The sequence below is a fragment of the Phyllobates terribilis genome, unplaced genomic scaffold (assembly GCF_046119375.1).
Source record: "Phyllobates terribilis strain yellow unplaced genomic scaffold, ASM4611937v1 Scaffold_1__5_contigs__length_1240528914, whole genome shotgun sequence".
NCBI lineage: Eukaryota > Metazoa > Chordata > Amphibia > Anura > Dendrobatidae > Phyllobates > Phyllobates terribilis.
This window is the reverse complement of record NW_027362761.1, coordinates 254,689,426-254,705,942: the sequence shown is the minus strand read 5'-3', so window position 1 is coordinate 254,705,942 and position 16,517 is coordinate 254,689,426. Positions and strand designations below refer to the sequence as shown.

Sequence of the window (16,517 nt, the reverse complement as noted above, 5' to 3'; positions counted from 1 at the left end):
AGCAACTTGGGGTTCAAGGTGCTCACCACACATCTAGATAAGTTCCCTAAGGGGTCTAGTTTCCAAAATGGTGTCACTTGTGGGGGGTTTCCACTGTTTAGGCACATCAGGAGCTCTCCAAACGCAACATGGTGTCTGCTAATTATTCAGACAAATTTTACATTCAAAAAGTCTAATGGCGCTCCTTCCCTTCCGAACCCTGCCATGCGCCCAAACAGTGGTTTTCCCTCACATATGGGGTATCAGCGCTCTCAAGAGAAATTGCACAAAAAATTTTGGGGTCCATTTTTTCCTGTTACCCCTGTGAAAATAAAAAAAATTGGGTCTAAAGTAACATTTTTGTGAAAAAAGTTCTTGTGAAGCACCTGAAGGGTTAATAAAGTTCTTGAATGTGGTTTTGAGCACCTTTAGGGGTGCAGTTTTTAGAACGGTGTCACTTTTGGGTATTTTCTGTCATAAAGACCCCTCAAAGTGACTTCAAATATGATGTGGTCCCTAAAAAAATGTTTTTGTAAATTTTGTTGGAAAAATGAGAAATCGCTGGTCAACTTTTAACCCTTATAGCTCCCTAACAAAAAAAAAATTGGGTTCCAAAATTGTGCTGATGTAAAGTAGACATGTGGGAAATGTTATTTATTAACTATTTTGTGTGACATATCTCTCTGATTTAAGGGCATGAAAATTCAAAGTTTGAAAATTGCTAAATTTTCAAAATTTTCGCCAAATTTCCGATTTTTTCACAAATAAACGCAAGTGATATCAAAGAGATTTTACCACTATCATGAAGTACAATATGTCACGAAAAAACAATCTCAGAATCAGGGGAATCCATTGAAGCGTTCCAGGGTAATTGCTTCATAAAGTGACAGTGGTCAGAATTGAAAAAATTGGCCCGGTTACGAAGGCAAAAACAGGCTCTGGTGCGAAGTGGTTAAGAATCAAACAACAGCATGAAAACCAAAGAACACACCAAACAGGTCAGGGATAAAGTTATGGAGAAGAGTAAAGTAGAGTTAGGTTATAAAAAAAAATAGCCCAAGCTCTGAACATCTCATGGAGCACTGTACAATCCATCATCCAAAGATTGAAGGAATATGGCTCAATTGCCAACTTACCAAGACATGGCTGCCCACCTAAGTGGACATCCCAAGCAAGGAGAGCCCTAACTAGAGAAGCAGCCAAGAGGAGCATGGAACAGGAAACTCAAAGGCTAATTTCTCCAGATATTGAATAGGTGCTGTAAGTGTAAGCAGCCAGTCGTATTCTGTCATTTTCTCTTTTTTTTAGCCATGCCTGTCTCATTTACACAAGGGTAGTTGTAAAAGTCAGATAATAATATTTCTGCAGCCATTTCCTTGTAACAGACATTGAGAAAATACACTGAAAATTCTAGCGATCCACATGAACTGTATGTTGGCAGGCAGCCATTGCTGGAAGATGTGTATGTTTTTATTCCATAATGAAAAATTCCAGCGTTGTGTTTCCACTGTGGAAATAGGCTGCTTGGTTCATAAATATTTGCTTATATCACGAAGAACTATGGACTGGTGCACTTGAAAGCAGATTTATATATAGAGTTTACTGGAGATTTCAGTGTGGCTTTCAGCTACTTTTTTTCAGGTGTATATAGCATGTTCAGTAGTCCGTACAATATTCCCCATAAGTTGATTATCTCGTCTAAATTTTTACATTTTCCTTTCCTTTGTTCACTATAGGTCACCACAGCGTTTACTACTAGATCTCCTGTGCTCTGAAAGAAGTTACATTCAGTCTCTGCGACGGTCTCTGGAAGTTAGAGGGTCATGTCCGGCAGGCCTAGCACTAAGAGGGAGCTTGGAGCAGCTTCTTAATTTCCACACTCATTTCCTGAGAGATCTCCAGAATTGTGTGTCTCATCCCCTGACCGTCTCTTACTGCTTCCTCCAGCATGTGAGTCCAAGCCCTATTGACCCCTGTCTTACTTCTTCCCTGCAGCTGCTCTGAGTCACACAAATCATGTCTGTATTGGATATGTCCATGCTATCGTTTTCTATTCTATATACATCTATTCACCAGTAGTGAGATGACTCCTATTTGTTATACTTGATGTCTCACACATTCATTTATCTTTTAGGCAGATCAGTTACGTTTATACTCTGTATATGTGAAAAACAAACAGAAGGTAGAGCTGTTCCTTCCATCTCCCAGTGGGAGTTTAAAGGTGAGTGATGAGGAAACTTAGGGTCGGGATTAAGCATTTTATCCTTCCTTTCGCTACATCTTGTAAAATGAATGGATGTAGTGTTGAAAGGTTTCCTGACCTTTTTGCTCACAACGTTGAATTACTCTGAATCAGCATTTTAGACTGGTATTTAGAACAATATTTTACTGGAATGGTCATTAAATCCATGGAAATGTTGTTCAGGAAACTTTATATGGACTTTCTCTGAAGACACTTCAATCAAATAAATGTTTGCTATCTGCTTGTAATTGAAAAATAATCAATTCTGATAGGATGCTATATTCTTATTTCCATTTTTATTCAAAAGTAGTTGGATCACTGGAGATTCTGCTTATTGCAATGGATCTTCTTTAACACCAACTAGCACATAGGCACAACAAAACTATACAAGTTAGGCCCTAAAGTGTTCACAATAGTTTGAAATATTACAAACCTTATAAATCTGCACTATTCCAACTGCTCAGACACCTGGGATGCACACTAGTCTGTCCCACAGCATTTACATCACTGTCCACTCACAGGGCTGATGCAGACAGTTACTAGCATCTGTGAATCACTGAGATCAGGGATTGTCTGCAGCAGTCATGTGGGTTGTCGGGGGCATGTTTGCTGTAGTTCAGTAAACATCTCAGTTCATTTTAGTTATTTACTGTTGGAACAGTGGTGAATTCATCATGTACCGTATTTTTCTCTCTATAAGACGCACCGGACCATAAGACACACCTAGGCTTTAGAGGAGGAAAATAGAAAAAAAATGTAAGCAAAAAATGTGGTCCTGATGCACTGTTATGGGGGAGGGGGTCTGCTGCTAACACTGTTAGAGGAGTAAAGTCCCCCAATTCTGTACTAATATCCCCCATCCTGGTATATATGGCCCCCTCCTTCTTGTTATACGTATTCCCCATCCTGGTATGCATAGCACTCCTCATCCCCATCCTGGTATGCATGGCACCCCTCATCCCCATCCTGGTATGCATGACACCCAATCCCCCATCCTGGTATGCATGGCACCCCTCATCCTGGTATGCATGGCACCCCTCACCCTGGTATGCACAGCATCCCTCATCCTGGTATTAATGGAAGCCCTCATCCTGGTATGTATGTCACCCCTCATCCTGGTATGCATGGCACCCCTCATCCCCCATCCTGGTATCCATGGCACACCTCATCCTGGTATGCATGGCACACTTAATCCCTCATCCTGGTATGCGTGGCACCCCTCATCCTGGTATGGTTAGCACCCCTCATCCTTGTATGCTTGGCACCCCTCATCCTAGTATGCACGGCACCCCTTATCCTGGTATGCTTGGCACCCCTCATCCTGGTATGCTTGGCACCCCTCATCCTGGTATACGTGGCACCCCTCATCCTGGTATGCTTGGCCTCCCTCATTCCCATCACACTGCACACAAAAAAATAAACAATACTACTCACCTTCCAGCTTTGCTGCCAGCAGCTGATCTCACCGTGTGCTGCTGGAATAGTCACTGCTCCCCACGTCGGGACTATGGGTGTGGGGAGTAGTGACTTCATTCTCCTTAATAGCGGGCGCACACTGCAGCCGCAGCCATGGCTCCAGCAGCAGCTGGGCGATTGCGTGTGCCTGCTATTAAAGAACATGTATATTCAGTACTCCTCACTCCCATGGGCGTGGAGAGGAGTGAATATTCATGCTCTTTAGTAGCGGGCACACATGACCGCCGATCCGCTGCAGGAGCCACGGCTGCTGCTGACACTGTACACCCGCTATTAAGGAGAGTGAATATTCACTGCTCCCCACTCCCATGGGCGTAGGGAGCAGTGAATATTCATTTTCTTTAGCAGCGGGCACACGCAAGAGCTGCAGCAGCTGGCTCCTGCCTCCTGTGCCCCGCTCCACTGCTGCTCCCCCCACACCCTCACCACCCACAGCAACATTACAATATATATAGTAGATTCGGACTATAAGACGCACCCCCCACTTTCCTCCAAAATTTTGGAGGAAAAAAGTGCATCTTATAGTCCAAAAAATACGGTAAGTAATGTTTTTCATTATCTCATGCATTGATCAAATTTTGTGAAATACAAAAAAAAGTGAATAATCCTGAGGATTGGTCAACAATATTGTAGTCTTAGACAACCCCTTTAATAATAATAATAATAATAATCTTTATTTTTATATAGCGCTAACACATTCCGCAGCGCTTTACATACATTATCGTCGCTGTCCCCATCGGGCTCACAATCTAAATTCCCTATCAGTATGTCTTTGCAGTGTGGGAGGAAACCGGAGAACCCGGAGGAAACCCACGCAAACACAGGGAGAACATACAAACTCCTTGCAGATGTTGTCCTTGATAATGTTTATATAAGATATGTAATAATGAACAGAATAGAAAATAGAAGCTTTTCTCCACTTTTAGAAAATCGATTATACTGCAGTGTCCTGCACTATAATTATTTTCCTGTAAATCACTCTATTAGCGTTTTTTTTTATGAAAACCCGCAACACGGACTGCCTAAGGTCTGTTCTGCAGGTTACACGCAACTAACATAATCTGGGATAAAAAGAAAATGAGCAAATAACCTGCACTAAATAAATAAGTAAATTCTAATAGTACATGTAAAGAACATAGGGAGGGTACTTAGTTGACACTGTTTTGATCAAAAAAGTGTGAAAGCCATCCCACCGCGACAAGGTGCACCCAATCAGGATGGTTCTATCTCTAATGTAAAACCTCTCTACATGCCAGCAGGCCTCAGTAGATGGGGCAGATCAGGACCCAGGCCTCACTGTTCAGACACCTGTCCGTGGAAAGCTATATAAACTAACTGCACAGCCCAAAAAGGGAGCGCCACGCCCTTGTATCTGTAAAGTGAAAAAAGCTAAAGCAAAACCAAAGAAATGAAATTAAACTAAGGCGCATCCTTTTCCTCATGCTAGGCTGCTGTATTCAGTGAGGGAGCGAGCACTATAGGATCCTACAGCACTCGCTCACACACTGAAGGCGGTAGCTAAGAGTGACAAGCCGCATGCTGCCTAATTTAGTGCAGCCCGCAGCAGCCACTTCGAGCTGTCCGCCTTGCGGGTTATCATCAAATATTGCTAATAGAGTGATTTTGAAAAACGATTACACTGCACTATAATCATTTTCCTGTGAAAGTACGTTTTAGTTTTAATCACTGGTGTTGTATAATATCTCTCTTCTCCCACTGAAGCCTTTCCTGTGAATAGTCAAACAGTCCAGGCTGTAATGATGTGAATACATATATCTTCCAATCTGTCTCCCAGCTTCTTGTGCATGTGTAGTGCACAGATGGAGCGGAGGGTAGTACACTTGGTAGTACACTTTCCAGAAAACAGAAATCAAAAGAGCATGGGTGGGTAGTGGAAGGTGGAGTACAAAGAGCATGCACTGGGTTTCAGCAGCCATTTCGGTGATGTCAGAATTTATTTGGCATGTCAATCACACCACAGTGGGTGTGACTAGATTGCCGATTGCATTACTATTCACAGGAAAGGTACTACCCAGATGACTACTTGGGATAAATATAATATGGCATGGGTAAGATTAACATTTTATTTTCTACACTTTTTATTGATAAATTTTCATAAAAATGGCACATCTAGAGCATGCTGCATTTGTAAAAATCGCTATGGACCTAAATAATACAAATTGCATCATCGGCAAAATGTATACGAACACTTTTTTTTTTTTAATATACACTTCTCAAAAAAATAAAGGGAACACTTAAACAACAGAATATAACTCCAAGTAAGTCAAACTTCTGTGAAATCAAACTGTCCACTTAGGAAGCAACACTGATTGACAATCAATTTCACATGCTGTTGTGCAAATAGAATAGACAATAGATGGAAATTATTGGCAATTATCAAGACACCGTCAATAAAGGAGTGGTTCTGCAGGTGGGGACCACAGACCACATCTCAGTACCAATGCTTTCTGGCTGATGTTTTGGTCACTTTTGAATGTTGGTTGTGCTTTCACACTCGTGGTAGCATGAGACGGACTCTACAACCCACAGAAGTTGCTCAGGTAGTGCAGCTCATCCAGGATGGCACATCATTGCGAGCTGTGGCAACAAGGTTTGCTGTGTCTGTCAGCGTAGTGTCCAGAGGCTGGAGGCGCTACCAGGAGACAGACCAGTACACCAGGAGACGTGGAGGGGGCTGTAGGAGGGCAACAACCCAGCAGCAGGACTGCTACCTCTGCCTTTGTGCAAGGAGGAACAGGAGGAGCACTGCCAGAGCCCTGCAAAATGACCTCCAGCCAGCCACAAATGTGCATGTGTCTGCACAAACTGTTAGAAACCGACTTCATGATGGTGGTATGAGGGCCCGACGTCCACAGATGGGGGTTGTGCTCACAGCCCAACACCGTGCAGGACGCTTGGCATTTGCCACAGAACACCAGGATTGGCAAAGTCTCCACTGGCGCCCTGTGCTCTTCATAGATGAAAGCAGGTTCACACTGAGCACATGTGACAGACGTGACAGAGTCTGGAGAGGCCATGGAGAGCGACCTGCTGCCTGCAACATCCTTCAGCATGACCGATTTGGATGGGGGTCAGTAATGGTGTGGGGTGGCATTTCTTTGGAGGGCCGCACAGCCCTCCATGTGCTCGCCAGAGGTAGCCTGACTGCCATTAGGTACCGAGATTAGATCCTCAGACCCCTTGTGAGACCATATGCTGGTGCGGTTGGCCCTGGGTTCCTCCTAATGCAGGACAATGCCAGACCTCACATGGCTGGAGTGTGTCAGCAGTTCCTGCAAGATGAAGGCATTGAAGCTATGAACTGGCCCGCCTGTTCCCCAGACCTGAATCCGATTGAGCACATCAGGGACATCATGTCTCGCTCCATCCACCAACGTCACGTTGCACCACAGACTGTCCAGGAGTTGGCGGATGCTTTAGTCCAGGTCTGGGAGGAGATCCCACAGGAGACCATCCGCAACCTCATCAGGAGCATGCCCAGGCGTTGTAGGGAGGTCATACAGGCATGTGGAGGCCACACACAATACTGAGCCTCATTTTGACTTGTTTTAAGGACATTACATCTAAGTTGGATCAGCCTGTAGTGTGTTTTTCCACTTTAATTTTGGGGGTGACTCCAAATCCAGGCCTCCATTGGTTAATAAATTTGATTTCCATTGATGATTTTTGTGTAATTTTGTTGTCAGCACATTCAACTTTGTACAGAACAAAGTATTCAATGAGAATATTTCATTCATTCAGATCTAGGATGTGTTATTTGAGTGTTCCCTTTATTTTTTTGAGCAGTGTATAATTTTTATTAGTATTTTCATAAAACATAACAAACCAGATTAAAGTGATAATCAAATACCCGTACGCAGACAAGCTATATATTGACATTGTTCATAGGATTGACTGGTAATACAAAACAATACAAACATTAAGAGCCATATAACTTTGTAACTTACGTCAACTTAGCTGACGTACAATCTAGTTGATATTCTAATTTATTGAAGCCATCTTGGTAAAATAGTCCATCTATACTCGTACTATAAACCCTTACCTAATGATTTCTTTACTCTGCTCTTTCTTCCCCTTCTTTAATTTAAGTGTAGTGGTCCCAGGCTATTTTCAAGATCCTCCAAAATGTACCAAGCTGTAGAAGTGAAGGGTTCCAACATTTTGTTTTTTTCATTTAATGAGCAACAGTTCACAATAAACTGTTTCCATTTCTGAAGAAATTTGCCAGCTTGCGTTTCCTTATTACTAAGGGCGTCTTGTTGCTCTACTCCCATAAAATGTTTCATTTGAGCTGTCAATTCTTCAATGGGGGGAGTGTTGGGGTCTAGCCAATATTTAAGTAACTGTTTTTTTGCCAGTATAAGCAGGGTGTGGAACAATGTGGGTGGGCCTCTTTTCTTCTCACCAGGGTTCTCTGTGTTGCTCCAGAAGTGTAACAAGGCTAGATAAGGGGAGATGGTTGTTCCTGGACCCCAAATGGTGTTAATGACTCGCCCCCTGGGCCGTGGGGCACTCGGATCCGGACAATAGGCAAACGGTGGGAGTAGTAGTGGCAACCCGGTTCCGTGGCTCAGGGTGGTCAGGCCAGTGGTAGTCCGTTATGCGCTGATGATTATGTCCGACTACGCCACCCGTGGATTGCGGTTATTAGGAACCGCCGCTGCATGCAGACCGCTGGGGCTGATGAGGTGTGCAGCTAGGGTAGTGTGACTCCCCACGGGAAGAGTGCGGCCCCAGGGCAGTATAATGGATGGTGGGAGTGATGGTGGTGAGAGTCCCAGTACCGGTAGTGCTGGAGGCGCGAAGGAGCACACAGACAACAGGTTGCAGTCCAGGGCCTTTACTAAAACAGGTAAACTGACCCATAAACAGTCCCGGCTAGGAGGAGACCTGGATGTCTGAGAGCAATGGGGAAATTGGCCCTGGTCAGGGTGAGGGTGTAGGCCTACCGTGCTTTCTGTGCTCCTTCTGGCTATCTCCTTCTTATAGGGTAACAGCCCACGTTTCCGAGCTTTCCGTGTACTCTCGCCTGTATGGCCTGCGACGTGGGTTCCTTTCTGCTCCCGGCCTGGTACGGCTATGCTGGTCCCTTCTGTTGTGGCAGAGCCTCCAGGCTTCTTAGGCCAAGGAATATACAGTCCCCTGCGGACTGGTTATCTGCTGTAGGATGTGGAATCCTCCCAGCCTCAGACACCAAAGTCTGGTAAATTAAGTCCGTGTTCTGCCAAGACAGGCTCTCTTCGCCTCTTGTCTCTGGCTTGTGGCTCTCCTCCTGCCACACTTCCTCTTAGGTGCAATACAACTGTCTGTCCCTGCTCTGCTCTGGGACAAGTCTCAGTCCTGAGACAGGTCGTCAAGTTCTCCCTAACCCTGCCCCCAGCACCAGCTTTTATAGGGGCAGCCTGCTCCCCCTACTGGCCTGAGACAGGAGGTACTGCATGCTAATGTTCCCCTGACTAGAGAACCTCCCCCTTGCTCTCAGACACAGCTTTATTACATTTTGTGGCATCCAGGCCAGGGTGACACATTCCCCCCTAGTAAAATTTAGTACTCCGGGACTAAACAATAAACAAAGACAATATGCATGACTATAAAGCATTATCAGGAAAGTGACGCACAGATTGAGTTCTTAAGGTCGCAGTGTGCTCTGTGACCGGGTGTCCATATCACCAATACAACGGGGAGCCTTAACCAGGTGGGGGTCTGTCCTACCCCAAGTCCTTCACAGTCTTAGTTCATTCCTGGGTTAGGCTCCAAACGTAGTCCATACAAGATTCCGGTTATAAAAAGTCCATAACCTTCGAGTCTGTACGGCAACTGTAAGGAACTGAAACACACAATTACTAATCACGCAGGTAACTTGGCAAACAATTCAACATTTGGCAACAGGGTTATTTACAATTTTAGCGCGCTCTATATTTTCCAGCGAGCGGGTATCTGCCCCTTTGTGCTCCTGGTTGATCTCCTTAACCCACTGTCTGGTGGTGGACCGACTTGGCTTTCCCCACTAGCGTTAGGGGTACAGCTACCAACTGGGTGTACAGGTAGGGCAGGCAGCTGTCTGCGGATCCTTTGGCTTACCGCAGGTATGGCAGGCTCACTGTCAGCAGAGGGTTGACTCTCCTGGGCTGCTGGTACAGGCTCTTCTGCCTCTAGAACTGCTTGCTCCTCTTCACCTTCCGGCTCTGGTGTTGGTTGTTGCTGCGCCGGTTGCAGGAAATGCAGGACGGGTACCACTATGGCATCATTTATGCGAGTCCAGGACTGAGGGAACTCTCCGAGAACGGTGCTGATCATTTCTTCCTTGTCCTCTGCGGGTTCAAGGTCACTCTGATCCTCTTCTGCACTACGGAGTTGCTCGGGGCATTTTTTGAGGTGGTCTCTGGAGACGGTGCTAGTGGTTTCTCCTCCGTCCTTGGTGATCACGCACACCTTCGGGTTGTCGTGATCAGACTGCAGTACGGTGTAGGGTTCCCTTTCCCACTGGTCGTCCAACTTATGTAGCCTTCTCTTCCGCTTCAGGACTTGCTCACCAGGTTCCAGGGGACCAGCAGGGGCGTGTTGGTTGAAGAGTTTTTCTTGCCTCTCTCTCACCTGGGCCAGGCTCTTCTCCACACTCTCCTGTACCTTCTTGTACTGCAGTTGCCTTTCCGTATCCCAGTCCGCATCCGGGGAGGTGTCCTCAGGCGTTAGGACTCCCATCTCCAGGTCTACGGGCAGCTTACCTGGTCTGGCTCGCATCAGGTAAGCCGGGGTGCAGTTTGTAGCATTCACCGGGATATGGTTGTATAGGTCTATCAGGTCCGGCAGTTTTTCTGGCCACAGGCTGCGTTCCTCCAGGGGCAACGTCTTCAGGAGATCAATGACTATATTGTTCATTTTCTCACACATCCCGTTGGTTTGTGGGTGGTAAGGCGTTGTCCGAATCTTCTTACAGCCATAGAGGTTGCAGAACTCTTGGAAGATTTCAGCCTCGAACGCTGGACCCTGGTCTGTCAGGACCTGTTCCGGATACCCGTGTGGACGGCAGAAGTATTGCTGGAAGGCTCTGGCCGCTGTTTGGGCTGTCAAGTCCTTTACCGGGACCACCACTAGAAAACGGGAATAGTGGTCCACGATTGTCAGGGCATAGATGTATCCTGACCGGCTTGGAGCCAATTTGACGTGGTCCAGAGCTACCAGCTCAAGAGGCTGCGTGGTGACGATGGGCCTCAAGGGTGTCTTCTGGCTGGCACGGTCCTTCCTCCTTAGGTGACAAGGGCCACAGTCTCTGCACCACTTCTCTACAGCCCCTCTCATGCCGACCCAAAAGAACCGTCCTCTTAGCAGGAACTCCAGTTTCTTCCACCCTAAGTGCCCCGCTCTGTCATGGTAAGCCCCCAGGACCATAGCTGCATCCCGCCTTGGGACCACGACTTGCCAGGTCAGCTCATGCGTCCGGTGGTTGACAATCCTTCTGCACAGCTTGCCTTCGTAGAGGAACAGCTTGCTCTTCTCCTTCCACAGCTGCTTGGCTTCCTCTGGAGCATCCGGATCCATGCGGGCGTCCTCCTGGGTCAGTAGATCTTTCACCAGGCGGATGGCAGGGTCACTATCTTGGGTCTCGGCCCAGCTGTGGTGAGGTAGGGGATTGATCATCACGGTTGTTAGATCCTCCTCCTTCACGCGGTGGGAGTATTGAGCGGCTCCATACCGGTGAAACGCGGGGAGTTCTACCTCCTCCAGCTCTTCTGGGTCTTCGTCACCTTCAGGTAAGTGAGGCATCCTTGATAGGGCGTCAGCGTTGGCATTGGTTTTGCCGGCCCGGTACTTGATCACGAAGTCATAGTTGGAGAGACGGGCCATCCACCGCTGTTCTAGGGCACCCAGTCTTGCATTGTCCAGGTGTGTCAACGGGTTGTTGTCCGTGTACACGGTGAACTTTGCGGAGGCCAGGTAATGCTTGAAGCGTTCTGTCACGGCCCACACCACCGCCAAGAATTCTAGCTTGAAGGAGCTGTAATTCTCCGGGTTCCTCTCAGTGGGCCTCAGCTTCCGGCTGGCGTACGCGATCACCCTTTCCCTGCCCTGCTGGTTTTGGGACAGTACTGCTCCCAGTCCCACATTACTGGCGTCCGTGTGGAGAATGAAAGGCTGACCATAATCAGGATAGGCCAGGATCTCATCCCCCGTGAGGGCCATCTTCAACTGGCGGAAGGACTCCTCTTCCGGTTTATCCCACTTGAAGGGCGGCTTTTGGCTCCTGGACTTAGACTGTCCGATTAGGAGGTCCTGCATAGGAGCTGCCATCCTAGTGAACCCGGGGATGAACCTTCGGTAGTAGCCTACCAATCCGAGAAACTGTCTCACCTCTTTGATGTTCGAGGAGCTTGGCCAGCTCTTGATTGCCGTGACCTTGTCAGGGTCGGGGGCCACTCCTTCCGCGCTTACCACGTGCCCTAGGTACTGGACCTTTGGTTTCAGCAAGTGACACTTCGATGGTTTCACCTTCAGGCCATAGGCTGCCAGGGCTTCGAACACCTCGGCCAGGTGCTTTAGATGGTCCTCGTAGGTTTTCGAATAGACGATCACGTCATCCAGGTAAAGGAGGACCGTCTCGAAGTTTCGGTGCCCTAGACAGCATTCCATCAACCGCTGGAAGGTCCCTGGTGCGTTGCAGAGCCCGAAAGGCATACAGTTGAACTCGCTCAGTCCCATCGGGGTGGTGAAGGCGGTCTTCTCCTTGTCAGCCTCTGCCACAGGAACCTGCCAGTACCCGCTAGTAAGGTCCAAAGTAGAAAAGGAGTTAGCTGATTTTAGTGCGGCTAAAGACTCCTCTATTCTAGGCAGTGGGTATGCGTCTTTATGGGTGATACGGTTGATTTGTCTATAGTCTACGCACATTCTCATGGTGCCGTCCTTCTTTTTCACCAGAACCAAGGGGGCTGCCCAGGGGCTACAGCTATCTCTAATGACCCCAGCTTCTTTCATTTCTTTTAGCATGCCCTTTGCGTTCTGATAATGTGCAGGGGGTACAGGTCTGTGTCTTTCTTTTATCGGTGGGTGGCTCCCTGTGGGGATGTGGTGTTCTATCTCCTTTACTCTGCCGAAGTCTAGCAGGTGCTTACTAAAAATTCTCTCGTACTCCTGGACCACCCGGTAGACTCCTTGTTTTTGGTGCAGGGGAGTGGAGTCAGCACCCACATGAAGTTTCTGGCACCAGTCCTCCTTTTGTTTCTGGGAGCCATTACCCTCCGCCTGTGGAGATGGAGGCAAGGGTTCCACGGCCCTGATAGCTTTGTGTTCGACAACAAACAGTTTGGCAAGTGTAGCGTACCTGGGTAGTGTACTTCCCTCTCCCCAATGTTGAGGATGCGGACGGGCACCCTCCCATGACGGACATCAACCACCCCCCGGGCTGTCAAAATGGTGGGCCTGCTGTCTGAGTACACGGGTTCTACCATGGCTTGGTAGTCTCTACCTCTCAACCCGATTGCAGTCCGACACCAGATAATCATTTCACTTTTGGGAGGCATGGAAATGGGGAATGGGTCACCCAGTCTTACGCTACCGATCTCACCACCAGACAGTTCTACCTGCTGCCGTCTCATCAGGGCTTTTATCTCCTTGTTGAGGACTCTCTGTTGGCTGGAACTAGCATTCACCGCCACCTGTTGTAGAATTACAATTACCTCTGAAAGACAATTTTCAATTACATTAGTACCCACAGTTATTTTATGGTGACTTTCACGACGGTCAATATCCACAATAATCACTCCCTGTGCCGGCAGTTCAACTTTACCAATTTTAATGGTCATCTCCTTGAACCCCATCTGCGGCACGGGTAAGCCATTATTGGCGATGATGCTCAAGTTACTGTCTGGATACCGTGTGATATCAGCATCAGTCCAATACTGCTTAAAAAGTACATAAGGGATAGTGGTTACTTGTGACCCAGTATCCAGCAAGGCGCTCATGGGGATACCGTCCAGCACCACGGGTAAAACCGGGCGCCCCCCAACGTACTTATCACGCCAATTATAAGGGCCTGGGGGTTGACCCTCTGCCCCAGGTTGAACCCGTTTAAATTACAGTACCTGGAAATGTGTCCGGACTGGTTGCATCGACGGCAAATGGGCTGTCCATCCTCTGCGTAGCGGTCTGTGGGCCTCCCTCGGAACGACGGGATCCTCCTCTGTCGACGCCACGGGACATCCTCCGGACTTGAAGCCAGCTCGATGGGTCTTGACGGGTCCACTTGCAATGCCTGGACGGTCCTGGTCAACGCTGCGACGCTCCTGGTCAGCTCCTGGACTTGGTGGTGCAGATCTTTCGACGGGGCTTGGTTCAGGGCCTGTGCATCAGCCCCCACAGAGTCCATAGGGGAGGGCACTGCCTCCTGGTGGTAGGTGAGAGTAGGACGTCGGGGGTTTATAGCGCCACTGGTTGCAGATTCACGGAGCACCCTTATGGCCCTGTCCTTAAATTGGGCAAAGGTCAGGTCGGGGTTCTGAAAGAACATGAGGCGGAGTTGGGCCCTGTGGGCGCTAGACAGCAGACCTTCTATGAATTGTTCTCTTAGCAGCTTATCCGTTTCCTGCACACTGCCAGGGTCAGTTTGTTGGATGGCCCTCAAGGCTTCCTGCAAATTTAGGGCATAGTGTCTGATGCTGTCCTGTGACCTCTGCTTACATCCATAGAACTTCATTTTAATTTCAGCGGAGGTAAGTGTGTCAAAGGTACCCCGCAGCCGGGCCAGAAGACCCTTCACGGTCCTTTTCTCCTCAGTGGGCCATGATTTTACCTCCCTTTGGGCTGCACCAGTTAACTGTCCTGCTAATATGCTGACCTTCTGTTCCTCTGTCAGGGGGTAGACTTGGAACAAACTGTACAGCTTTTCCTTAAAGTCAGTTAGGGCATGGGGCTCCCCTGAGTACTTGGGCAGCCAGGCCACTCCAGGGATGTAGGGCAGGGAAAATGGCATCACCGCTGCTGCAGCTGCTTTGGTGGTAGTGGGCGCCTCTGTATCCGACTTCTTCCTCCCCCCTAGTTAAGCGTGGCCTACCTTCCGACGATCCTCTTCTGTAGGCCGCGGCTCCGCTGCTGCTGCTCTGTACGAGGACCTTGCGTCGCGTCCTGGTGACGTCAGCGTCACTCTCTCTCCCTTCCAGGACCTTGCGCAGCGTCGGTGCGTGGGGCGGAGCTTCGGGTCTCGCGCGGTTTGGACGTCCACGCCCATCTTCTTCCCGCGCGGCGTCCTGAAGATGGCGTCCGATGGCGGGAAAACGGCTGAAGATGGCGGGAACCGATGGAAGATGGCGGGAGACGGCTGGAAATGGCGGGAAACGGCTCCGGACGGCGGGAAACCTCTTTTCAGGTAAGTGTAAAGTCTTTTTCAGGCACGCAATACCCGTTTGTGGCGGGTTGGTTGCTATCCTGCCGACTACGCCAAAGCTGACTCGCCCCCTGGGCCGTGGGGCACTCGGATCCGGGCAATAGGCAAACGGTGGGAGTAGTAGTGGCAACCCGGTTTCGTGGCTCAGGGTGGTCAGGCCAGTGGTAGTCCGTTATGCGCTGATGATTATGTCCGACTACGCCACCCGTGGATTGCGGTTATTAGGAACAGCCGCTGCATGCAGACCGCTGGGGCTGATGAGGTGTGCAGCTAGGGTAGTGTGACTCCCCACGGGAAGAGTGCGGCCCCAGGGCAGTATAATGGAATGGTGGGAGTGATGGTGGTGAGTGTCCCAGTACCGGTAGTGCTGGAGGCGCGAAGGAGCACACAGACAACAGGTTGCAGTCCAGGGCCTTTACTAAAACAGGTAAACTGACCCATAAACAGTCCCGGCTAGGAGGAGACCTGGATGTCTGAGAGCAATGGGGAAATTGGCCCTGGTCAGGGTGAGGGTGTAGGCCTACCGTGCTTTCTGTGCTCCTTCTGGCTATCTCCTTCTTATAGGGTAACAGCCCACGTTTCCAAGCTTTCCGTGTACTCTCGCCTGTATGGCCTGCGACGTGGGTTCCTTTCTGCTCCCGGCCTGGTACGGCTGTGCTGGTCCCTTCTGTTGTGGCAGAGCCTCCAGGCTTCTTAGGCCAAGGAATATACAGTCCCCTGTGGACTGGTTATCTGCTGTAGGATGTGGAATCCTCCCAGCCTCAGACACCAAAGTCTGGTAAATTAAGTCTGTGATCTGCCAAGACAGGCTCTCTTCGCCTCTTGTCTCTGGCTTGTGGCTCTCCTCCTGCCAAACTTCCTCTTAGGTGCAATACAACTGTCTGTCCCTGCTCTGCTCTGGGACAAGTCTCAGTCCTGCTCCCCCTACTGGCCTGAGACAGGAGGTACTGCATGCTAATGTTCCCCTGACTAGAGAACCCCCCTCTTGCTCTCAGACACAGCTTTATTACATTTTGTGGCATCCAGGCCATGGTGACACATTAATCATGTCCGATACCTGTCCCCAAAATGATACTGACGCAGGGCATAACCAAAGGCTGTGTATAAGGTCGGAATATGGAAGGTGGCATTTAGGACAAGCTGTTAGCCTATTTGATAGTGGATCTTTTTTAGGCATGTTAAAGGCATAAATGGCCCCATGCATAATTTTATACTGAGTTTCTCTCCACGCTTCATTTATAATGTGTTTTGTTAATAAATTCCAACCTGTCCTAATCTTATCAGAAATCTCCACATCCTCCAACTGTTGTCTCCAATATGTGAAAAAAATGTCCGGGTGCACCCCTAGCAGATTAGACCTCATTACAGAATAAAGAACAGATATTGAAGGGGTACCCATTGGAGATAGCAAAATGAGATCCAACT

At 48.5% G+C, this 16,517-nt stretch overlaps 1 protein-coding gene across 1 annotated transcript in view; it reads left to right on the top strand.

Annotated features, from left to right (window-relative positions):
• Positions 1–16,517, top strand: part of LOC141256769 (rho guanine nucleotide exchange factor 40-like) — a 170,556-nt gene that overhangs the window by 112,863 nt on the left and 41,176 nt on the right. The window contains exons 14-15 of the mRNA XM_073671194.1: positions 1,716–1,929; positions 2,114–2,200. Coding sequence (XP_073527295.1) covers positions 1,716–1,929; positions 2,114–2,200 — 301 coding nt within the window. The remainder of the gene's footprint in view (positions 1–1,715; positions 1,930–2,113; positions 2,201–16,517) is intronic.